At 36.4% G+C, this 26,922-nt stretch overlaps 1 protein-coding gene across 1 annotated transcript in view; it reads right to left on the bottom strand.

The window, feature by feature from the left end:
- Positions 1-26,922, bottom strand: part of AdamTS-B (ADAM metallopeptidase with thrombospondin type 1 motif B) — a 101,915-nt gene that overhangs the window by 7,902 nt on the left and 67,091 nt on the right. The window contains exons 5-9 of the mRNA XM_034977275.2: positions 22,628-23,275; positions 22,367-22,546; positions 21,954-22,204; positions 11,200-11,313; positions 3,179-3,325 (exon numbers count right to left, since the gene is read on the bottom strand). Of these exons, the coding sequence (XP_034833166.1) occupies positions 3,179-3,325; positions 11,200-11,313; positions 21,954-22,204; positions 22,367-22,546; positions 22,628-23,275 (1,340 nt within the window). The remainder of the gene's footprint in view (positions 1-3,178; positions 3,326-11,199; positions 11,314-21,953; positions 22,205-22,366; positions 22,547-22,627; positions 23,276-26,922) is intronic.

Here is a 26,922-nt window from a genome sequence, read left to right on the forward strand (position 1 = left end):
ATGTTTGCGGGTTTGGACTTTGGAGACTCGGAAAAGTATTCTTTAACAAGTTCTTTAGTAGAGGTCTGTAGTTTGGTGTTGGGACAAACGTAGCAAAACAAAACACGAAGAAAAAAATGACGACCGACGGACATGGAGGCGCGTGAGAAGTAGACTACTAAGTAGGGGCCGCGCAAGCACGTTCTATCTAACCAAGCCTTTAGTACACGTTGAATACCTGATTGGTATAATAAAACCTAAATTATTAAAACGAAAAATATTTCATAACTTTTTAAAATGCGTATTTAATATCTCCTACCATCTCAAGCCTCTCAAAGTCCGTCCATTGTTCTGCCAATTTCCTTTAAAATGAAAAGACGAACGATAAAATATTAATATTCTTTTCGAGTACAAACTTAACTGGGCCAATGCGTCCGGCGATTGTCGCGTCGGCATCCATAGTTTATTTTGATATTTTGAATGTTTATTGTGATATGGAACAACCTGTACCTACCCCCCGTTTCCACTTGTTGTTTGTCGGACCAGCAGGCCGATTGCGAATCGACTGCATCTATCATTTAATGACAGCATCAATGTCAAAATATGGTTTTCCTATCACGGTTCGGTGAGACAGTCCATAAAGGATAGATGTGGACAAAAAAATGTTTTGACAGTTCATTTACACTATCGATAAAATTTATTGTATGAAAAATGCTATTGCGGACGCGTTTTGAAGTTTGATGTCATATAAGAACCTCGACAAATGTTACGTCAAATGAGGTTTTCATTGAAACAACTCGAGAGGTGTTTTTATCAGTGACATAAGCTATCCGCAAATCGTTTTACTACTTATATTAATTAAAATAAAGTTATGAAAGGGATTAAAAAAGGCTATAGTAATTCTTCTGCTAGATAAGAAATCAATTATTAATTTTAGAAGCTAGTATAATAGTATAAAAGTATTTTTAGATTAATGTAAGTCTCATAAGTACTTTTAAAAGAATATGTGATGACTCTTTCATTAGTAGGTTTGATGCACAGAGTACATTAAATAATAGAGGTATACTAGCACTGAGAAATGAGAATCACAGAGTACTTTTTACACGCACCTATAACTTCTTGGAGAACAGTTATGTGCATTTTAACTAAATAATTAAATATCATTGCTTTAACGGTGATGGAAAACATCGTGTGGAAACCTGCATGCCTGAGAGTTCTCCAAAATGTTATCGAAGGTGTGTGAAGTGAAGTCTACCAATCCGCATTTGGCCAGCATGGTAGACTATGGCCAAAACTCTTCTCACACTCAAGAGAACCGTACTCTATAGTGAGCCAGCGACAAGCTGAACATAATAGTATACCTTTGACTCCTTTGAGAACAATATGGAGAACTCTCAGGCATGCAGATTTCCTCATGATATTTCCTTCACCGCTAAATCAAGTTAAGTATAATTAATTGTTTAAAACGCACATAAATCTTAGAGATGCGTACCTAGAATTGAACCCCCAACCTTCAATTATTCAGAGGTGGACATCCTAACCACTAGGCTCTTCGGGGAACTTGTCCAAAAGTCAAATCATTTTCTGATTTAATTGATTTAGCTTTAGAAATTACTTTGGAATTTAAATTATTTAGGCAAATAAAACAACAGTTTGATGATTTTTTATGTATTCTTTTATTAAAGTAGATTAGATTCTGACATTTTAATTATATCACCATCTGCTTCTTATAAATCTAATCTGGCACCGTTCATTATTTTATTTGTCTCTGCACGGGGTCCAAGAGCTCGAGTTCACAACATATCCCAATCCATATCTTTGTCAGGATGAAGAAATGAATGCAGCACTGTATCACCTTTGCCTGAAAAAAAATTATGATAACTGAGTGAGTGACCACTGACTGTGTTGCTTAATCTATACCACTAGGCACTACCAGCTTCTGTTTAGGTATGACGTTGTCTGCGAAGACTTTAGAATCAGTGTATATGGTATCTTTGTTACTAATTTAGCTAATCCAAATTGTTTCTTTAAATATTTGTGGTGCGAAGGAGTAAGAAACATCCAAACTTTCATATGAAGAGCAACGTTTTAGGCAGCTCTAGATACATAACGAAACATACTCGAGAAAGCACTTGTAGTGTGGAGGTACTTAGGTACTATGAAGTCATAACCACCAGTAGCAATGGACTCAATTTGTATAATAGGTACTTTATGAAACGCTGTTAAAACTCCTCTAACTTTTCGGAGTTTAATACCATTGTAACAACTAAATATCACTTGCTTAGCTGTGAAGGAAAAGGAAGATCGTGAGGAAACCCGCATGAGAGCCTTTACTTGTATTGAATGATAACGTTTGTTAACTTACGAGTTCTAACTTCCAAGCAGCCACAGTCCGTCAATAAGGGTCCCAATACTTAGGCAAATCAGTGCCCAGGCATTTGCGTATAAGTTCAATGAGAAAAACTAAGTCTCCGGAGTCCGAGGAGCAAGCAAAGTTGCAGAATTAATCACAAAAAACAAACGCGTAAACTAAGGAAAAACAACAAAAAATTGTACTTTGTGGTCTGGGGTTCTAAATAGTTACCACAGACTAACTACTTATTTGTAATAAGTAACGTAGCCAAATTTAGAAGACTGTTATGTCCATGTAAATTGCTAGATTACCAAGTGATTACCATAGATATTCGATTTAGTCGGGTTATAAATAGGTCCGTGCTACCAATACGTCATCAAAATGTCGATAATGACCAAATGCGATATAGTGCATTAGTCGTCCGCGATAGCAAATTTATCAACTGTAACGATCACGATTCTTAAGGATATTTCTATTGCGATGTCACATGTCAGTTTACGGCAATCGGCCTGCCGGTTTTTTATCGGATGTTCCAATGGCAGAACATTTTATTTGAAGCTATCCAGCTATCTATCGGAAATCGATTTTGTGTCAAAAAGTGCATCGAAGAAATGCTAATTTGAGGGTTCGTGACAGATTGAGATGGCAATCGGGGTATGAGGTGGATTGCCTGCACCAGATTAGCGCGGGGTCTGTGTGGGTGTGCGGGGCGTTCCCTCCTCGATTGCCATCTTGGCCTGACGCGTACTATAGGTAAAAAATGCACTACTTGCGGCTCTTGCACCTCTTACGGGTTTCGCAGCTACAGTACAATCTCCTTTAGTCGATATTATATTTAGGACTTACTCTAAAAAGTTGGTGACGTCCCGCTTGCTGCATCTAGACCAGGCCACTTGTATGGTGTCGGCTTCGAAGATAGGTGTCATGATGTGAAGCGTTGCGCCCTCACGGCGGTTGCACCCTATCTTCTCAGTGTCGTGGTAAAGACCAAAGCTAGAAATAATTAAAGTTCTTAGTACCAAATATTATCAAGTGAAAATTGATTACGTGACGACATCATTATGTAGCGAGATTTGAGATAATACTAGTAGGTTAGGTATCGCGTATGTTATGAAAACTACAGCACGAAGGACAAGGCATTACAACTAAGTAGGCATGACTTGTGTGAGATCATTCAAATTATAAAAAACGGTATTTTTCATTGTCCGTATTTAAAAGTGATATATTCTACTTAAACCTTATTTAAGTAACCTCCTAAAGCAAATATACTTCAAAATTCAAGTGCTCCAACGCGTTTAGGGCGTTTAATTATGGGTTTAGGTACATAAGTAGGTGCTCCAAAGCAAATTACTTAGTTAGGTTCACATTACGCTGTTGATTATGATAATGATTTAGAACGCGCTGAGTTGTTTATTGAGGAAGTGGTACTTTCAGTTTACCTAGCTACACGAAACAGTCGAAACAACACAGTTGTTACATGCTCTTATCTTACTGATAAGATACAAATTAGGTAGACAGTTGTTGAGACCTACCAATAATAGGTAGGTACCTATTATTATTATTACAATATTATGTTGTGAATTCGTCCAAGTAAGTAACGTAACATATTTATTTATTTATTATTAGTCTATTAAGTATAGTTAATAACTATTTTAGATTTATTTTTTACCAGGTGACTTTGTCGTGTGAATTTTGAAAATCCCGTTTGAACTCTTTGATTTTTTGAAATGAAATGTAGCCTATGTCACTCTCCAAGTCTTTAAATACCTAGGTATATCCATATAAAAAATCACGTTGATCTGTTATTCCATATTGGAGTGTGTTTAAAGGACAAACAAACAAACTTTCGCAAGGCGGTTTTCGCCTGAAGGTGAACCCGAGGGCTCGAAGAAATGATTAGAGGGATTCTTGTCAGGCTTGGACCATAGCTTAGGATGACATTGGTGTTTGGCATTGAATGATCCGTACGCCCCCGAGATCGAGGCGTGAGCGCACGTTTGGGGGACGTTAGAAATCGGGGACCTCGTCTTCGCAGGCAAAGACAACCCGGGACCTCCTACTTATACCTAGAGTGCATCAGGGAGGTCGTCAACGCCCCCGAGACCATGGCGTGAGTCCACATCTCATTGACGTTAGAAATAGGGGACCTCGTCTTTACCAGCAAAGACGCTGTTGAGGTGAACCGAACCCGGGACTTCCCACTTATAAGTACCTACAGTGTATCAGGGAGGTCGTCAAAGTTGAAGTTATTCACAATTAGTACGATATAACTCATGGCTCCAGTCTCCACGGAGGTCCGTCCAGTGATCAGTGGCCTCTCGTACTCGTGATACGTCAGTCAATAAATCAAAACAGCTATTAAAAATTGATTTCATTACTGTTGACTCAATACATTTACAAACGAGCCACTCACTAGTAGGTACCTACTGATTATGGCACTTTATTTGCTTCTTGTGCTATTTTACATTTGCGCACGTTTATTTATTACGATTGATGTTTTTGAACTGCCCAATTAGTAGGTAATGTATCTATAGTTACCAAGATTATATTTGAATTCCTCCCACAGTAAAGTGCGTTTTGACGTAATTTTTGCAAAGCTGATAAAGACCTGGAGAGTGACTCACACAGTCTACTTTTAATCCAGGAAAATCAAAACAATCCCATGAGATTTTTAAAAGCCTAAATCCACGCGATCGAAGTCGTAGGTATCATCTAGTTTAGATACCTTTATGTTTCAAAAAGGATATATTTATACTTGTAACCACTTAGATAAGAAGCGCTATTAGTTTCTATTTGTGTATTCGTTATTTATCTACCTCCTACTTACCTACTTGTACTGATTGTGCCCACTAACTGACAACACTAACAAGTGTTCTATATAGGTTCTATAAATAGAACTACAAATTGTTTCTTGAGGAAGGAACGTTATTACCTCATTCATAACTCTTCATTTACGATAAGAAATTGAAAAATATAATGAGGTTGTTGTGTGGGCCGATAGCGCGGCGTCAATGCACCGAGTGCATTGTACGGTGATGCATTCGTGTGTCTACGCGAAGAAGGTCATTGGCTGTGCCGTGTTCGCGCTTACATAACTTGCGTTTGTTTAAGATTGTGCCTCTATGCAAACTGTAACAACAAGCCGTTTATGTAAATAAACGTAAGATATCGCATCCTATGTGGCTACCGGTATAAATGTGTATCCACAAATTATTATGTGGTAATTTTTCGACATCTGCTTTAGATCTTTTTAAACGATCTTCTATTTAAAATTCGTCTAATCAAAAGTTTTTAGACAGACACAGATTTTTAACACGTTTTGCGGTTGACCACTTATCCTATTGATAATGTGGTAGCTATATTCACTATTTAGTATTTAGGTATACTCGCACGTGTTATAATACTTATTTTAAGTTTTAACCAATTTTTTGCAAATTTTTCAGGCTAGGTCACTTTTTCAAAACTTGACATAAGTATTATATGGATAGGGCTTAGAACATATCTACTCATGTGTTAGAACCTTCAATCTTCCCGGGCAAGTGTAGGGTTCATAATTTCTGTCATTTCGTCAATTATTCAATGAATTACATTAATATTATATTTGCTTGTTTTTATTACGGAATAATATAACTATTTGTTATTAGCCAGAAGCCGTGATAGCCTAGTGGTTAAGACGTCCGCCTCCTATTCGGAGGATGATCCTCTAACTTTCGGAGCTATGTGCGTTTTAAGTAATTAAATATCACTTGCTTTAACGGTGAATAAAAACAGCATCGTGAGGAGGAAACCTGCACACCTGAGAGTTCTTAATAATGTTCTCAAATGTGTGTGAAGTCTGCCAATCTACATTTGGCTCGCGTGTTAGACTATGGGCAAACCCCTTCTCATTCTGAAAGGAGACCCGTGCTCTGGTAGCCGGCGATGGGTTGATCATGATGATGATGATAATTTGTTAACGGATGAGAAAATGAAAAAAAAATCCTTCAGTTAAGTACCGACTTCAGTTTTTAATTACACCTAGTTAGGTATCAATTAGGTAGGTAGGTAGCTAACTGATAGCCTTATATCAAATTAATTCCTAATTGATATACAGCCATACTCAGAGTCGCTAATCGTTACTTAAGATTGAGTTAAATCGAGACAGATTTATTAAGAGATATAGCTCTGTCTCGTTTTAACTAAACTTTTAAGTAACGACTAAGCGACTCTGTGTACGGCTGATGGGACTATCAAAACTGACACACCAACCTAAATAATAGTGCGTACACACGTTTGTGTAAATGTAGAGCTTACGTAGAGTCAAACAAACAGTGTTTCATTTTCATAAACAACTTTTAACGGATAAAAGTTTCTCGGAAAGCAGCGTCCTTGCGATAATCTCAGCGTAGAAACATGAGTCACACTACAACAGAAGCGCACGGCAACGGCTGCCGAATTCAACGCCGGCGTCGGACTATTTCCGAAGCGCTAACAAATGAAATATCGTTCTTCTAAAGGCTCATTTTCATTGCTCGGTAGCAATAGTACTAGGTGTTTCTGGTGCAGGCGATTCCCAAAAAGTATGCCATAAGGACCGCACGTGGGAAACCGCATTTGGAGTGCGGGAGATTTCTAAAACGTATTCTACGAGTATATTGGTTTTATACTGTTACTGCTTATCTACTGTTTTTCATTTCCAGTGGTAGTTAGCGCCGCTATCACATGCTGTGTAGGTATTACTTAACCGGAATATCACCGCTTGCGCCTTGCGTGGAAACCCCGTTGACTACATATTGTTTGATTTTCAAAAGCCCGTGGGAACTCTTTGATTTTCCGGGATAAAAGAAGCCTGTGTCACTCTCCAGTCTTTAACAAAGAATATCCATTATCCATGCAAAAAAGCAAGCTGAAGTGGCAGTAGGCAGGGCATGCCTGTCGTAGAGGCGATGGCCGATGGAGCCGGAAAGTCCTTGTCAACTAATGAAAATGGTCATTTATGCTTTAAAAGGATGACTTCGTACGTTTACATGTTTAAATGCATGTACCTAATTATCTGGTTTAAAACGTAATGCATGTATTTACTTAATTGGTTAAGGTTGTTAGGTCTTAACATTAACAATTCTGTAGCAATGTTTTAATGATCCGTTTTACGAGAGATTCTGCGACGTAATTGTAACTTTACATGTGGGCTGCACAATGAAGGTAATGTTAATATTGCCCATTGTTATGGCAACGTAAGTGCATTTCTCCAGGTTTATCTCTACTTACAATTTACACAGGCTATATTTATCTTAGTTTTTTTTATTACTTAGGTACATATATGATTCAAGAATACCTATAGGTATCTACTTCGTAAAATGTTTTAACTTTCAGTTCAACATCACCTAGGTAGTAAGAAGGTGATGATTGTTGGCTAAGCGCTCTAGATCGCTATTTTAAAAGTAAACGGTTCTCTCAATTGGCTTTCATCATCATCATCAACCGATAGACATTCACTGCTGGACATAGGTCTCTTGTAGGGACTTTCACATGCCACGCCGCCTGAATCCAGCGGCTCCCTGCGACTCGTCTGATGTCGTCCGTCCACCTAGTGGGGGGGGGGTCTTCCAACACTGCGTCTTCCGGTGCGAAGTTGCCATTCCAGCACCTTGGGACCCAACGTCTATCGGTTTTACGAACTATGTGTCCTGCCCATTGCCACTTCAGCTTCGCAACCCGTTGAGCTACATCGGTTACTCTAGTACCTACTCTACGGATCTCCTTATTTCTGATTTGATCACGTAGAGAAACTCCAAGCATAGCTCTCTCCATCGCCCGCTGAGTGACTCTGAGCGTTCTTATGAGGCCCATAGTTACTATTGACTTTACTAAATATCAATAAAAAGGTTGTCTGCGATAAGTATTACATATTTATTTTTGTGGGTAATATTATGCTAATTGTTTTGATGGTGGTCTTTTGTATTTTAAGCTAGTCTAAGCATTAAGCCAATTTAAATCATTGGTATTGCAACACTAAAATAAAATTTTATGATTATGAAAGAGGTATCTTCAACTAAGTAGGTATTTTTATAATAGGTAGGTACCTACTTGAAAAAAGTTTTGCCGCTAGCACCGAGCATGCAGGTATAAACATTGTTATACTTCCCAGTTCTCTTATAATGAAGCTGTATATTTTACAATCTCAATTAAGTTTGAAAGGTATAATCGTGGAACGGGTTTACACTCGCTCACATAATAAATGGGTGTACACTATTGAGTGTGTAGTTGCTAAACTGAGATTGTATCTGTCTTTTAAATGCTAATGTAGATAATAAGATTTATGCATCGTTAAAATCTGTTGCAAATTCTGTAGGTTCATAATACATAGGTAAGTATATAACTTATTTGCATTTCTAAATAACATTTTGAGTTATTGTAAATTGCATGAGAAATTAATAGTTTATATAATAGACTTAACTATCTTAAAGGCAGGTACCTAACTACCTACATAATACCTTGAGTAGCTAATCGTCCAAGAGTAGCTATCAAAATTAATTGGATATATAACCGTAGAAATATTATATTATTACTGCCTCACTCTACACTTTGAAGTTTACGTGAAAATATTGTTTATTTGATCGTAGTGAAACAATCAAACATTTACCTGACCTAAGTTAGGTATATTGTGTAGGTGCGCAGTTATAGTATTAATAAATACTTATCACTACACCTGGATTGTAATAGAGTCACGTCTGTTTTGCACTAAATCCTGAACGGAATTGTGCGGTGCGATAATTTACTGGTACTACACCAGAATTATGGCACTTTAGGTTGCCTGTTCATTGATTCGGAGCGGAGCAGAGATGTGTATAGTTGACCAATCAGAGTTTTGTCAGATCACGTAGTAAAATTATCACGTTTTTTTTACCGACAATCTGATTGGTTTGCTTAACTCACCTCCGCACCAGTGGACAGGCAGCCTTACATTGGAATCTATATATATAAAAGGAAAAGTTGACTGACTGACTGACTGATCTATCAACGCACAGCTCAAACAACTGGACGGATCGCGCTGAAATTCGGCATGCAGATAGCTATTATGACGTAGGCATCCGCTAAGAAAGGATTTTTGAAAATTCAACCTCTAAGGGGGTGAAATAGGGGTTTGAAATTTGTGTAGTCCACGCAGACGAAGTCGCGTGCATAAGCTAGTTCAAACAATAAAACGAAACTTACTTCATTGAATAATGCATTATTACTTAATAGACTATACTATCAAACCTAATAAATAGAATATCTACTTAACACCTGGATTATAGTAGAGTCACGTGCATTTTGCACTAAACCCTGAATGATATGGCGCATTGCGAGAATTCACTGTAAAACCACAATGGCGCGTATAAAACTTTCCGATTATAAAACGAACCTTACACTTTACTGATGCATTATTAATAGATAATACTATATAACCTAGCTGTGGTAGCCTTGTGGTTAGGACGTCCGCCACCTAATCGGAGGTCGGGGGTTCAATCCCGGGCACGCACCTCTATCTTTTCGGAGTAATTAAAATATCACTTGCTTTAACGGTGAAGGAAAACATCGTGAGGAAACCTGCATGCCTGAGAGTTCTCCATAATTTTCTCAAAGGTGTGTGGCCAGCGTGGTATACTATGGCCAAAACCCTTCTCACTCTGAGAGGAGACCTGTGCTCTGTAGTGAGCCGGCGATGGGTTGATCATGATGATGATGATGACTATATAACCTGATAGAGAGAGATCCAGCGCGTGCCAGACCCTCCTTATTTTATGAAAGCTGAAAGTTTCTCTGCGTAGGTATCCTAGGTTCCCAACACTAGGAGGAACGTTTGTTTGGATCATGGTGGCTTTGGGAGATAACAGGTAAGTAATAAAGGTGTAAAAAATCTTACGTCAAAGTATAAGTCAATATTTTTTATATTTTCTTCAGAATAGTATTAAAAATCACGTCATACATTGGCAGACACTTTGTATGGTGGAAACACCCTGCCAGACATGAGACACCTGTAAAGTGTAAAGGTCTGGCAAGCGCTGGCTCTTAGGCCATGCGAACAGGGCATTCTTTATCTTAGAACCTGAGCTTAATATTGATGTGAAAATTATTTTCGATAGTTAACCTATTTCCGACATGGAATTTGAAATATTATATCAATTATTAAATATATATATTAAACAATTGAACATAAAAATTAAAATTAAAAAGATATTAATTATCATTATTATCTATCTGAGAAGATGACTAGTACATGTACGTAAAGGTAAAGTTTTATTCGCAGCTTTTATAAAAAGTGAAAATTTGTATTGAAGTCCTCGCAATACGTTTTTTGTTGGCCGTTTCGCATACTTACCGCTAGTTCAATCACAGAAAATGAGAAAGTGATCGAATCATCACAGTCATCACTCTCACTTTTACTAGCTGAATGCTCAACCCACTGGTCAATGAAGTCGCCGTGAAACACTGCATATTACGCTTACTGAGATATAGCATATATATATCAATAATGCAGTCTGCGGTTTACAATGAACCATAAGAAACATGTAGAGATCCGACCTACACAACTTTGAGGTTATGAACCTAATTCTTAAACGGAGCTGGCTGTAAACTAGAAAAATTATTTTATTCGTGATATGCCACTCAATATGGCACGCATTTTTTTGTCTCTACCGTCATACTCATACCATCGACATTTTGGTTTTATGAAAACAAAATCAAGCCTATTATAACCATAGCCCTGCTTAGACGAACGACGAATGGTTATAAAATTCATCCAGCCGTTGGGATGCTTCGAGGGTATATATATCCAGATAACCGTGAAAAACATAACCCTGTCCTTGTTCTCGTGCAGTCGGGAAAAAAATAAAAGTTGTACTTACTTATGCCCCAGCTCGTGGGTGATGGTGTGCGCCAGCATGATGCCGTTGTCCTCGTTGACGGAGCAGCTGCGGTCCGGCTTGCACATGCCTGCTACGTGCGCCACGCCTAGGGTGCTGCAACACACATATATTTCACCATCTTACCTACTCCCTTTCGTGGAGAATTATAATAAATGTTTATTAGAGGAATAAGCTTCCTCCTAAGATTTCCATGTAACAACATCAAATTCAGAACGAATAAAAAAATCTTTGTAGAAATTAAATACGTAATCATTTTAAAAACAAGAAAATAAAATTATGCCGAAATTTTTAAATTAAGCACTATGTAATAGATAGATATTCAACGGTTGTTGTATCTTAAAATTGTATCAGAGTCACAGAAATCAGAATAGGTATAGAAGTAGGTGTAAGCGCGAGACTGTCGCCGCGCCGATGGGCAATGACCCATCATTGCACGTTTATTTGCATTAATTACATTACAGTTTAATTTGCTTTGGTGTAGATGCTAGATTTATATGTTTTTTAAAATATAAATTTTGTACGAGTGAGTCGACCAAAACCGGCGACACGCATCCCCGTAATAAGACAACCGATGGCGATAACCTTATTAAGATTTCTGTGATCAGTATCTAAAATATTTAAATAAGGTTTCCTTTATCTACTCGGCTTAACAATGTTATAGTAGCCTATTACAGGATAACAGGTGTAACAGTGCCTTAACGGCGTACCTACTAATAATTATGATAGTAATTCGTAACAACCACGCAGTATGAATAACTAATACCTAAAGACTAGTTTACACTATTAATCTTTTTGAAACGAAATATCAGAAGTTAAATAGAATGATTAAAAAAAAAAAATATTCTACGAAACAATAAATAATTATAGTATAGTAAATGGTATAGGATATGACTTCCAGCAAATAAACCGTACGTGGTTTCATCAGTCAACAATTTTATGTAAAAAAAAAGTGAAAAATTTTGAATAATAAAAACAAATACAATTCACTCTTACGAAGACGTAAATAAATTTTCACTTAAAATTATTCAAATTAACATGACGATACAGTCTTAGATGGATGCAGTCTTACCTGGACTGGGAAGGTGCATGATAATTTGTAAACTACGTTAGTACTATTATGGCTAAACCCGCAAACCCATATATAACTACTATTCTTAGTCGGTTTCTAAATCGTACTAGAACGCTAAATGCTATACTAATAGCTGCGTGTTAGTATAGTATTTAGCGTTCTAGTACGATGAATGGCTTTTCTGGTTGGGTGGTAACTGGCCGTCTTCCCATCAGACCAGACTTAAGCTAATTTAGGAATAATAAATCCTTAAATTAATCCCGTCTTGAGGTCATAAAAATGTAGAATTTAGGTACCAGATAATTTAGGTAGTAGGTACTAGAAAGCTGCTCTAGGTGTCATAAGTTCATTAACTAGTCTATCGACTTACACATATAACAATCCTACGATAATTTCTAATACCTTAACATCTCATGTCTAAAAAATCGTGACGCCTCAAAATCAAATTTTTCAGACAGGCACGACCAAGCGTGTCAACATATGGCAACCTGAACTGGTTTGTGACAAGTCGCTAATGATCCGATACGAAGATATCCTTCAGTCGAGCCTGCCGATTGCATTATTGCTTGATGACAACTTTAGTCTAGACATCGTGAAGATCAGTGACAGCTTAATACGAGTACAAACATACCACTTTGTATGATTTAAGTAGGTAGGTACCTACTGTATTAATATTTTGTTAAGGCTCAACATAAGTCAAAGCCAAAGTCAAAACGTTTATTCAAAGTAGGTAAAAAAATACGCTTTTTGATAGTCGGTTTGCATTTGTAAGATGATGAGAGTGGTGATAATTTTTACGCGAACTTAAAACTAAAGCTACGAGGGTTCCAAACGCGCCCAGGGTCTGAGAAGAGCCCACAACAAACTCATAAATTAACGAAATTGTAATAAAGTACCTTGGTCTACTAACGTTGTTATTAGTATATATCTAGTTACTACCTTTTACCCGTGACTTCTTTTTCATGGATTTCGGTTACTTAACCTCGTAGGAATTCTTTATTTTTCGGGATAAAAATATCCTGCGTGTACCAATCCTTTGTACCTACTATATTGAGTAACAAATATCCAAATATATTCACAAACTTTCATATTTTACAATTTCTTATTACCAAGATAAAGAAGTAAAATCATTATTCATATTATAACCGCGAAAGTGATGGAAGTTGTATGTGAAGTGAGGGAAATTGTTGGTTTGTTCTTCAATCACGTTAGGTATAGTAATTGTACCTGGAGAGTAACATAGGCTACTTTTTATCCCGGAAAATCAAAGAGTTCTGACGGGTTTTTTATTTTATTTAAAACCCAAATCCAGGCGGACGAAGATGGTCCAGACGGACCACGGATAGTTTCGATATTATAACCCAGATACATTTACAGTATTATCTTACAAATTCAACAATTGACAATCAAAAAGTGTTGGTACATAAGTACCTATTTTAAATAAATTATTTGACTTTTACTTTGAATATAAGTCCAAGCATAGTGTGTACGCGTTCTAAGGCAGTTAGCAGCGAGTGGTCAGCGCAGACGCGGCTCGGAATAGTCGGCTAATAATATACGCGCCTCTGACTCATGCGGAAGCCGACGAAAAGCTCTATAAATTCCTACTAATAAAGATATATACTCGAGTAAACAAGACGTACTACAGCAGTAAACTCAAACTACATAAAAAGACGTTGAATACCAGACTTATTTTCATGAAATTTAGGTAGGTATCATCCGCTTATGTATTCCATTTACGTACAGCAACCTATTTAGAAACAAGAGGAAACTTATAGGTAATGGTTAGAATGTAATTTTAGGCCACCGCGTCATGAAATGCAACGTAATGAATAATGGGTGCGCGTTGATGTCTTTTCTATTGAAGGTGTGATATGAAAGCAATGTTCATTTATGTATTATGCGTGTGTAAAAGTATAATTATTTTTACTATTACTATTATTTATGGAGCTCACCGTCATATTTAGACAACCGTAATTTACCGGTTCCATATAGGAGCAATCAAACGTAATTTTCAACATGCAATCATAATAATTGCGTTTTAATGATTTAACATTTTGATTTAAGAATTCATTTGTATGTCATCGTGAATTACGTGTTGAGTCCGGTTAAATTAATATAGTCCCAGGTGGTCTGTTGTGAGAATTAGCTGAAAAGTGAGTTTCGAAATATGAATGAGTTATGTGCGGTGGAATTTAGTGTGAAGTTTTAATTGAGCGTTAATTTGCGCACGCGGCGTAACACTAAGGGCTAGCACAAACCTGCTTTCTTATACCTAATTAATGCATAACATAAGTACTTATTACGTGTATACAAATATACCTTTTACCTAGCTATTTAAGAAAAGCTTGTCAGTAAAAATGTTTATGGTCCAGCGCAATAGTTTGAATTACTAAATACTTTTGAATTACTGTTCATGAATAACGTGTAAATGTAGTCAATGTGCTAATACTACAAATGTAGTCAAAATTATGATAAGTAAATTAGGTATAATGTGGCTAATTCTGTCGTATACACAATCTCTAAATTAAACTAAATTAATAGGTAAACCTAATCTATCCTTTTCCGCTGGGAACAGTAAGAAACAGCCACAATTTATAATTTTCTTATTTTTATTTTTAGTATTCGTATTATAACTAGATAGCAGCGGTTTTTTATTAAGTAATTTTAAATGGACCTAATTAAAGACTTTTGCTAATTTTAATTTAACTTTAAATATTATATAGTGAATTAAAAATTGCGTATCTAAAGCTTTATTTATTTAGCTAACTAGTCTAACGCGTAGCTCTACAGTGTTATTAGTAAAATGCCCCCTAAGTAAATCGTATTTTTCACTCAGGCGGCGTGTTGCAAAGAAATTCCAGTTTTGAGTGCGACCCATTGAATTGAAGTAGGTACTCGAATGTAGTCCGTGTATTTTGACAGCCATTTGGTGTACTCGGCACACTTAGCACGTGAACTGCATAAAGCAGTGCTTAAAAATTTGTAGTGATTTAAATTATACATGAGTATTGGCGGTCTCTCTGTCGCGTCGGTGAGCTTTCTTGCCTCATAAGCATCCTGGTTCAATTTTTAGTTGTCAACTTAGGAAACTGTGTTCTGAATTGGATACTGTCTGAGTTTCAATTTTGTGAGGTCACTTGATAGTTTACTTGTATTGAGTGGCGTTGAAAATGAAAATGAATAAAAGTCGGATAGTTCAAGTGTGTACCTATTACTTACGTGGTGTAAACTAAACAGCAGGTACCTATGTATTTATAACGAATTTATAGAATTGTAAAAAATATAGGTAATTATAACTTAGTAGGAACAATATCGAACGCATGCATAAAAATTAATCATTAACATTACCTACCCAACTATTTTATTACTAATATAACTATTTTATTACAGTTTTATTGTAAGTATAGATCATACATAATTTACCTAGTAGTAGCATAAAGTGCCAATAATTATGCTACAATTGCAATATAGGGAAATAAAAACTGGATTGCATAAAAATGTAACAAATCATTTATATTAACTACTGATAATACTAGGCTTATACATTTTAAACATTGAATATTTTGTCTCTACAAGGTTATTTTTTATAACGACTTCTAGGATCTGTATAAACTTTTCCTGTTAGAAACTATACTACCTACTCGTTCTATGTATACTCTATATAACGAAATTAAAGGGATCTGGAATTTTATTGCGTTATAAAGAGATTTCGTTGTACGGAAAGTAATAGAAAACTATAACTAAGTAATAAAAAAATATAATTTTATGAATAACTGGTTAGCAATAAAATTATGGTAGGAAGTAGGTACAGTAAGTAAATACGTGCATGGCATTTGCATTACAATAAAAAAATTAACACATTTATAAGAATTGGGTACATTGTGCGTACGAAATATTTACGACTACATCAGTATGGAGTTTAGGTCAGTGAAATTAATGTTTATTGGGGTATAAATAATGACGTATCGTTTCGCTATTGAGAGCGATTGCTACGCTATATAGAATGTTTCAATATAAGGATAACAATGTTACCAACCACACGAACCTTAGCAATTTCTACGTTTTAAGGAATTTTTCGTTAAATAGTAAAATAAAATGTTAAATAGAAGTTCGCAATAAAGGCTTTACACTGTACTATTGAAAAATGGCCCTAAATACTCGTACCTATTGATTTTTAGACACGTTTGCAAGAACCTCAACATCTTTTCTTTATAACAAAGCACTCTGTATTTTCAGAGACGCTAAAGCAATTATTTTTGTTCCCAAAATCAGATAATATACTCGTGAACAATAATATTATTACCTTTGAAACAGCACGCGCAAGTGGGCGCACGCACCTCGTGCAAAATCTTAGGGATACAATCGCTTTGTAACAATTTTCATTTTATAGCTTGCCTCTTTTGAAAAAAAAGCTACTAAACTGTCTGTTCCAAACTTTATTCTTACTTAAAATCTGCTTTTAATAGTTTTATTAGTTTTTAATTTTTTGTTACAAGTAGGGTCTAAACAACGTGGGCTAAGTACCTATCTCCCGATTGCAAATTGAAGTTATTGCTAGTTAGATTATCTATTTATTTGTCATTTATTAGAACTATAATCAACTCCAGGATTACGAAATCCTGGCCGCATGGGTAATGTTCATGTAAAAATGTGAGGGCGGGAGATGAATTAATGTTGTGGATAAAATAAAACTGTTTGACCTTAAAGTTTTATTTAAATTTACTTGGTTTTAATTAATCTCACTTTGTAAAATTGAAAATCACAAAAAGCCGACGGGTTTTTGGACAACATAACAACATTCTTACTTAATCTGCTATAACTGTTCTGTTCGCTTGTTAATTTGAATAAAATTGCAATCTTGTTTATAAAATACATACGCTTTATCGAGGTATGCGGGTTTATGTAAAAAGGCTCATCGAGAAGTGAGAACGTAACACAGAGGTGAGATAAGTGGGCGAAGCGACAGCAGACAGCGCGGCGCGGCGTGCGTCCACGTCGCCGCTCACCGCACAATTCAGAATGACGATTAATAAAATATTATGGTAACAATATTATGTATTTTATTATCCACTCACGTCGAGACCCACCTGAGTATGAATAAGAAATACCTACCTATCGTGAAACTATTATTAGACACCATATTTGTTACTTGTACATATATTGTATGTTAAGCTTTTATTAAGAACATAAGCCTAAGTAAATTGAAGCTTTATAAGGGGATCTAATTATAACGTTATCATTTGAAAAGTGTATATACGTAGTGTATGTGTGTATACGTAGTATCTACTCAAATCTAGATATATAAAAGGAAAAGGTGACTGACTGACTGACTGATCTATTAACGCACAGCTCAAACTACTGGACGGATCGGGCTGAAATCAGATAGCTATTATGACGTAGGCATTCGCTAAGAAAGGATTTTTGAAAATTCAACCCATAAGGGGGTGAAACAGGGGTTTGAAATTTGTGTAGTCTACGCGGACGAAGTCGCGAGCATAAGCTAGTTGGTAAATAAAAAGAAAGACTGGAAAAAATTCTGTGTCAATGGCATTCATTGATACAGAGATTGAAGATAGGTATGCTTAAATCTTGACGTGCGTTATTTTGTCGCAATTTGTAAATTTCAATGGTACATGCATTGGGATTCTGGTAGCCGCCTTGGGGCCTGACACCGTTATCAAGTCTCATTGTCTTTTGATTGCCGCCTTCCAAGAACATTCGACTACTCGTTTGTACCGTTTACCGAACGCATTGGGCTTCCTCGTTGCATTCATTATACACTGGTTTTGGTAGAAGCCATGTCCTGTATAGGAATGATCATACCTCTGCATTAATTTATGGCGAACCTACTTTTGGCAAGATAAAATACTTACATATTTTTAGGGTTCCATACCTCAAAAGGAAAAACGAAACCCTTATAGGATCACTTTGTTGTCTGTCTGTCTGTCTGTCGGTCTGTCAAGAAACCTACAGGGTACTTCCCGTTGACCTAGAATCATGAAATTTGGCAGGAAGGTGGTTCTTATAGCTAGCATTAGGGGAAAAATCTGAAAACCGTGAATTTGTGGTTACATCAAACAAAAAAAAATTAAATTGTGGTCATAAACTAATAATTAGTATTTTCAATTTTAGAAGTAAGATAACTATATCAAGTGGGGTATCATATGAAAGGGCTTCACCTGTGCATTCTAAAACTGATTTTTATTTATTTTTACGTATCATAGTTTTTTAATTATCGTGCAAAATGTCGAAAAATACGACTGAATTACGGAACCCTCGTTGCGCGAGCCTGACTCGAACTTGGCCGGTTTTTTATTATAATTTGAGTTCAAATAAATAAGCACTTTGACGGGCAGGTAATGGATAGCTGCTAAATATATATTATTTTATTTTGTCTGGTCTGTTTCGCATCAGCCGCCGCTTCCACGAGTCTGTGGGGTGCCTGAATGTTTTGTTGAACGTTTACTGCATCTAGGTGAGGTTTAAATAGGTTGTGTGTAGAAAACATTTGTAATTTACTATAAATAATTACACGTTTGAGCTAAGTATATCTTCGGTTGCTCATCCCACTGGAGTGTTCGTAGGTAATAGTGGGTGGGTGTTGTGTAACACAACACTCTGCTGAACGAAAACCGCTTGTAATTATGTAACGCTATATGCTTATAGGCTTTTGTTAAAATCGTGAATGCCCATTTTGTATATAGTCGACATCCTTGGCCTTAATGTCGGCACTTTGAAGTGACCGCTGACCGCGACCAGTTGTTAGCCATTTGCAAATATAAGTAAAAAATATTATAGGTAGGTGAGTACTACTACATATTAATGGAAGGCTTGCGTTTTTGAATGGATATTTTGGTAATGATGTAAAAAACTTTACCGTGGAATAATTTAATGAATAAAATGGATGTAATTACATTTAAGTATTTTATCATATTTTTTATTGCTATACCTAAGTGATTGTAATTTTGTGTCTGCTTATAGGTATATAACTTTTGCACGGAAACCCCTTATGTCAATTTCTATATTATTTTGTATTCAACATTACTTTGTTTACTTTTGGATACCTATATGTTTCAGATGTAACACACGTTGTATGTAAGTACATCCGCACAAATAAAATATTAGGCAGATGTACGCATTGAGGGTCAAACTTCTGTGGTTTTTTTTGCAATGCGTGCTACCTAATATTAATTTTTGTTTTTGTATGTTGATAATAAATTTAAAAAAAAGGTAAACACCCCTCGATTCGAGTACCGGTATTAGCTTTTTTTTTGGGGAAATTTTGGACACGAGGCAAGATTAGGCATTTTGACGGTACCTAAACGCTGCCTACCTATTACGCAATAAAGTGGCTTGTATAAAGTATTTGTTATAAGGAACGATAAACAGCAATTTGAGTTTATTAAATAAACTACTTGTAAGTTATAAGTAACAATGTTGCCTCTCCGTAAACGACTATATTACTAACAGATAGTGTATAAGATCAGGTCCAGCTCTAATTTACTTATACTGATTTATAAGGAACACGACTATTGATTCCCCTTGGACACCAGTCAGAGACTTCACTGCCTCTAATAGGTAGGGCAATTTTCTATATCAAGAAATCTGCACCGCCTATAAAAAAAATTACTAGTAGGTTTTTTTTATAATATGATATGAAACTGGAATTGGAGAAACTTTGGATAAGTAGTTATAAATATTATTAAAATTACTAATATTTTCCGTCCTTCTGTCATTTACAATTTTCTTAATTACTAGATGATGCCCGCGACTTCCCCCGCGTGGATTTAGGTTTTTAAAAATCCCGTGGAAACTCTTTGATTTTCCGGGGTAAAAAGTAGCCTATGGCCTTCCCGGGGATGCAAGCTATCCGTACCAAATTTCGTCATAATCGGTTGAACGGATGAGCCGTGAAAGGCTAGCAGACTGACAGACAGACACACTTTCGCATTTATAATATTAGTATGGATTATGTGTTAAGGTACCAATTTCATTTTTATGATTATAGTCGAGTATAATTTAGGCATTATAATATACGTGGTGAGGAGTCGGTAGGTAGTAATAGTGTAGTATCCTAGATGTTGAAGAGGGAGTATTACAAGATGAGTTGCCAAAACTCGGCACCAGGTGATGAGGCTCATAACATCTGAAAGTGTTCTATTTCGGCGCGGTTACTCACCACCACTCTATTTACTTGCAACCAGACGCCCGCTCCTGCCATTGACCTTGTCTCGAGATCGCAAAAAATATTGCGAATATCAATTATGTAAGTATCTTTAGCTGTTTCCTAATGTATAATTTTTGTATCGAAATAAGCGCCAAATACCTATAGTGACACGCGTTTTATTTGAGTTTCTATGTTTTAATCTTAATGATATTATGATTGCAAAAATGTATCCGTCTGTGTGTCATATTTTCACGACTCAATCACTGAACGGATGACGATGTTTCTTTTTAATAGAAATAGCGAGCAAACGAGCAGGCAGGTCACCTGATGTTAAATGATTATACCGCCGCTCATGAACATTTACAGCACCAAAGGAACTGACGATGCGTTGCCGGCCTTTCAGGAATTTGTTGATCCCTAGACTGCTATCTCACCTGGTGGTAAGTGATGATGCAGTCTAAGATGGAAGCGGGCTAACCTGGTATGGAAGTTTTTACTAAACCCACACCCCTTTGGTTTTAACACAGCATCGTAGCGGAACGCTAAATCGCTTGGCGGCACGGCTTAACGGGTATTAACTAGCCACGGCCGAAGCCTCCCACCAGACCTAAATGTATACATTTACCTGTATGATACCAATTAATTCTGCTCTATCTTATTCCATTTGTTTGATATTAAAATAAAGTGAGCGTCCACCCACTTATCGTTAAAGCTAAGATGAATGCATCCTACCTAAACATCGGTGTAGTTTGACAGTAATCGCACTGTGGGTGCGTGCCAGGCGGTCAGGTCTGATGGATAGAGTTGTAACCAGTTACCAGTTAACCACTACACACTCAGTAAATTAAAACGACTACAAATTATTGTATTCAATTGTTTAATCCATACTTATATTATAAATGCGAAAGTGTGTCTGTCTGTCTGTCTGCTAACCTTTCACGGCCCATCCGTTTAACCGTTTTTGACGAAATTTGGTACAGATATAGTTATTCCGGAAAATCAAAGAGTTCTCACGGGATTTTTTGAAAACCTAAATCCAGGCGGACGAAGTCGTGGGCATCATCTGGTGTTAGATAATTCGGTCGGTAAAAATGGTAAATTTTCAAAAGTAAGAAAGTTTACAAAGTAATTTTCAAATGACCCACAGTATGCGTTGCAATGCATGCTCTTTCAATATAAATCTCGTGCGCTAACTACCTATAATTGTACGTTGATGGCAGGTACTATGTCAAAAAGCTTCTAGCAAGTGCAAATAACAGTTGTACAAATTTTCAACTTAATCAGATGAACGATGCGTGAACGCATAGGTAAATACACAAACATGACGATAAATAAGATATTTAATTTTTTTCTATTGGATCGTCAAGCTTTGATTCATTTAAATTAGATTTCAAAAATAAATTGTGTAATGATTGATCACTAAAGTCGAGACAGGTAGATACATAAAAAGCTAATGGAATTGATTAAAGTAATAAAAATAAAACAATATCATACCTACAAGGAGTGTCGTGCTGACTGCAGATGTCTTGCCTCGTGACTAGGATGGCCACATCGTGGTGGTGAGGGTCGTTCTCGTTCTGAGGGTTGAGTTGGTGTTGCCAGCGACAAAACGATGCAAGGGTGTAGTCTGCATTTGTGGTTACATCCAGGTCGGGCGCAGCACGCATTTCTTCCACTAGTACAATTTTTACCACGACAACCTTTATATAATTTCCTATCGATGGATCCATGTAAAGCGATGATACCTAAACAAAATATTGGTAATATTTTATCATACTTGAAAACGAAAACATTATTTATACAATCTACGATCTACATCATGTAAGATAAAGTTTAAAATTACAAAATGTTATAGGTAAACATCCATGTGGATATACATACGATATGAATAATATGTCCATACGTACCATGTTCATAATCGTAAGTAGATAAGTTTCCAAGTTGCCTTGATTGTGGAAATCGGTCATAGACTTGTCGGCGACAAGTAACACTTCAACGTGTCTCGGCTTACTAACCGAGCGGGTCGAACGTTTCGATGCATCGTAGTAATGCCTGTTCATTTGCCTGTGTTGGGATCGGTTGTATTTCTGAAATACGTTTTTAATGTTAGATACTAAATTATATCACAAAAACCATATAAAGTTTTACAAAACAAAGTTTACACCAACCTTATTGTATCTAATTTTTTTTAATTCTTCAGATTCATTTTTGAAATTTTTCTCTTTCCATTGATAGGGAGGCTGTTTTGTAGCGCAATTTTTCGATCTTCGGATCCTCTTCCGCCTCGTTCTGATTCGCCGTGATCTTTGTTCATTACTAAACTTGTGCTGCGTGTGGTTCTTGGCGCTCCCAAATTGTTCGAAGGATTTACTGTATTTACTGTTTTCTACAGACATACTCCTTGACGATGATGATGACGATGTCGATGTCGACGGAGACTTTAATCTTCTTCCTTCCATTCGTAATTTTCTTTGATGCCTCCTATAGGCCGCCGGATCTTTCCTTAGCTCTTCCAATCGTCTTCTTCTTTGCTCTAAAAATTTACGTCTTTGTCTATCAATAGCTTCTTTCCGGCTTCTTCTACTATTGTGTTTTATTATTTGTTCTGTAGTATTTTTATCGTTATTATTCCTACTTAAATTTGTAAATGAGTTTGTTCTGCCGTCTACTTCTCTTTTTCTTCTATGGAATGCCTTTACTTTATCAACGGCAGATCTCTTAAATATAACATGTGGTCGACCTGAATTTTCATCGGTGGGTATTTGATTTGAGGGTTCTATCCAATATTCGCCATGTTCCGTTCGTAGTAGACCTGCCTACAAAATAAAGGGTTTTATTAAAAAAACTATAAATATAGTTACGTTAGTAGGTACATGAGCTGGGAAATTTTAAATCTACCTATCGTGTTTTATTTTAATTGACCTATAGATATTTTGCATAGGTAGTTACAATAAAACTTAAAACATGCCTTATCTAATTACCTACTATAGGTACAAATCATGCTCGCGTAAAACTTTTTTATACTGGATACATTTCCACGCTGAACAGTCAAGCTGATCTACCGCGCAAAAAATTAGCCAGACTAACAGCCTACAATAGTGGTCAGTGGTTGTTTTTATTTTGTTAAATTAAGCAGCTGATTTAAGGAAAATCAGATCAGGAGTGGAACTAAGAAAGATAAACCACTAGGCAACACCGATATTATTTTTATTTCGTATGACAATAATCAACACACGTCTACCCCGCACCGAGTCTCTATAACGCAGTGAAGTCTGCACTCTGCACCAACTAGGTACTGCCCTAGCCAAACCACCGAAACATGAAGGGTGCTCTCAGGTCTCTCCTCTTCATGATGCTCTCCTATTCCTGAGTTTTGTATTATCTCTTGTGGTAAATGTTATATTGTGAAACTGTTATTATCAATAATGGGTTATGTTTTATTAGTGTTTTCAAAATAAAAAGTTTCTAAAGCAACGCTAAAATAGTGAATCGTCTGTTAAGTGTCAAACCGGTTTAGCAGTCAGTGGGTCAACAAATCTCGCGTCTGTAGATAAATTGATTGATAAAGAGGCCGACGTGGTTTTGCGCAAATCTAATAGAAACTATTTCATCCGGATGATAACTGGTACTCAGTGATCGCATGATTGCCGTATGATTTATATTAGATAAGCAGCAAATAGAAAACAAGCTAGATAGAGTCACCTTTCAAAGATTGTAATCAAAAATTGAATATCATGAAAATAATGTGGGTGTGTCCGTGTATTGAAAATAATAAGATTTATGAAATCTGATATTAATAAATAATAAATTTCAATTCACTCGCAGGAGTTCATAAAAAAGATGCTGCTGAAAATAGTATCTACAAACTAGCTGGCCTTGTCTTTGTGGAATGAGGAATGTGAAATGTGTTTTCCGAAAATTTGCAGAGGTTCCCAATCCTAACCAACCTGTTAAGGCTAATCCATACTAATGTTATAAATGCGAGTGTGTCTGTCAGTCTGCCTGCTAGCTTTTCACGGCCCACGGTCACTATTTTGTCAAAATTCGGTAAAGATAGCTTGCATTTCAGGTATGGACATAGGCTACTTTTGTCTCGGAAAATAAGATAATTTAAAACCTCATTCCACGTGGACAAGCTCGTGGGTACCATCTGTTCGGTATGGACAAAGATCCCGCATCCCGTAATATATAGGCTTATTTTTTCTCAGAAAATCGAAGAGTTACAAAACCAATATTCAGACGGAAAAGAAGTCACTTCACCACCTTTCGGATTTGAGTCCGCTCCTTTAATCGTTGAGTTATAGAGGCTCTTAAATAGTATTGAGTAACCAGTTTTAGGATTAGCGTAGTCACTCGTAAGTGAAATTGCATGTTGGAACAATCTACCGCCCTCATCTACGTAGTTATTAAGTTGAGCGACCGGAGACCGTCCGCTGCGGCCAGCCTGTATGTCGCCGGCCTTGCGCAAGGAAGGCCGCGAAAGTCAATTACAAAGTTGCTCATTCAATATTTTTTTACACTAGAAATAGCCTATATATCGCGCACGACCAACAATTGTGTAGCTATAAGACAATACAATAGGTATACCGACCTACCTAACGATTTGAAAATTATAGTTTGAAAATTGTAAAAACAGACTATTGGGATTATGGATGAATTAGGTACAACAATAATTATTATATATTTCTACATTCTCTATCTCTCAATGATAAATACATAAAAATTACATAATCCAAATTATTTTCTAAGTGCTCATCGCTAAACTTTCATTGCTAAACTTCCTATCTTAAAAGAAATCTCAGGTCTTCGGGAACCAAAAACTCAGATACCTACCTATACTTATCCTGTTCGAAGCTATGATAATCAAGTCGTAGTATTCAGACTGTAAACAACAGGACCTACCTTGAAATTGATTTCTAAGCGATAAGCACTAACTACATTACCTATGTATTTACAGGCCAAAATGGGAGCTTTTAGATACTAGCCGCAAGTTAATATCATATACCTAGAATTATACTTTTTATAGGAAGGTACATAAATAGTTAGAAAACGAGCAGGCGTTACCGTCCATGGATGTCCATGGACATTAATTGCAGCACTATAGTAACCGCCAATGCCAACTTTTCAGGAATTTGTTGATCCGCCCTAGAATAACCCCATGTTGAAATCTAGTGAGAACATCGCCCATGCCGTAGGGAGTTTCTCCCACAATTTGCATTTGCGTGGAAAAAAGATCTGGCGCAATGGGTTGTTGAAGTGCACAAGGCACCCAGGTGCATGTGAGAGTGAAATTGCTTTCGGTGACATGCAGTGTGGTTGTAGAAACTGGACTGTGAAATAAAGTCAAAGAACTCCTCAGAGCGCTCCCGCTATAAATGTGATAGACCACGCAAAGAAAGCTAACTTAGGTACGTCTCTGCGGTAGGCCTTCCAACGAGTTGATTATTTTGGAATTGTCCACAAATCGGACTTCCGGAATGAGCTAGGCTTGGTTTGTAAGATAAAGCGAGGAAAACCCAACCTTTTAACATTTTAAACTGTTGAATCAATCCTATTTGTAAAAGTTATCCAAATGCCTCATATTAAATATTAAGTATGTTTTATTCATTGGCATAGTTCCTAAAATACATTTTAAATGTGAGATTTATTCAAATTTTTAGACTGCTTAACTATGCTTTTCTACGAAGCGACCACAAAACTAATAATTTATGACTTGGTTCAAAATATAATTCACTGCTTCGTTTATGAAAAATATCATTTCACCAGAAACGTTTCAAAAACTAATCAGAAACGTCGTATTCCGCAAACATATCATTTTACACAAGATCATTTGACAATTAATATTCTATTAACAAATTTTTTGAATGTTAAAATATCATTATTTTATAATTTCACCAAATAATTCGCTTCCCAAATTCGCAACTTCACAAAATCGCGAATTTGACGTGATATCTATGTACACGTCGATCACAAAATACGTAAATAAGAAATGGTATGATCTGTTGAATCAGAATAGTAATAGGTACGAGGACCGCGTTTAGAGCAGCTCACTCATACAAAATAAATGATACCTATATAATATTATAATACTACTAACGAACTATAATAATTATTAGGAATACTGGGACTGGGAATAATATTTATTAGGTAGGCTCTCAAGTCTCAATACGGCGAATATAGCGTTTATACTAAAATTAAGTGAGTGTTGATAATTGATATAAAACAAAAACACTACTGTCGCTGCCGAGCTTGAGCGCGGTGATACGATAGTGTTAGTTAGCACTTCAGTACCTATGCATTTTTGCATACATATTTGCTACAGTCGTAAGGTTTGCTATTTATCTGAAATGCCTAGAGGCCTGAACCTTTAACCATTTCAAAGCGATTTTTGGGCATTCCTTCCCCAAACTACCAATGCCAAGGAATTAATCGATTTTTCTTCCAAACTTTAAAAAAAAAACCA

The sequence above is a fragment of the Maniola hyperantus genome, chromosome 17 (genome assembly GCF_902806685.2).
Source record: "Maniola hyperantus chromosome 17, iAphHyp1.2, whole genome shotgun sequence".
Classification (NCBI taxonomy): domain Eukaryota; kingdom Metazoa; phylum Arthropoda; class Insecta; order Lepidoptera; family Nymphalidae; genus Maniola; species Maniola hyperantus.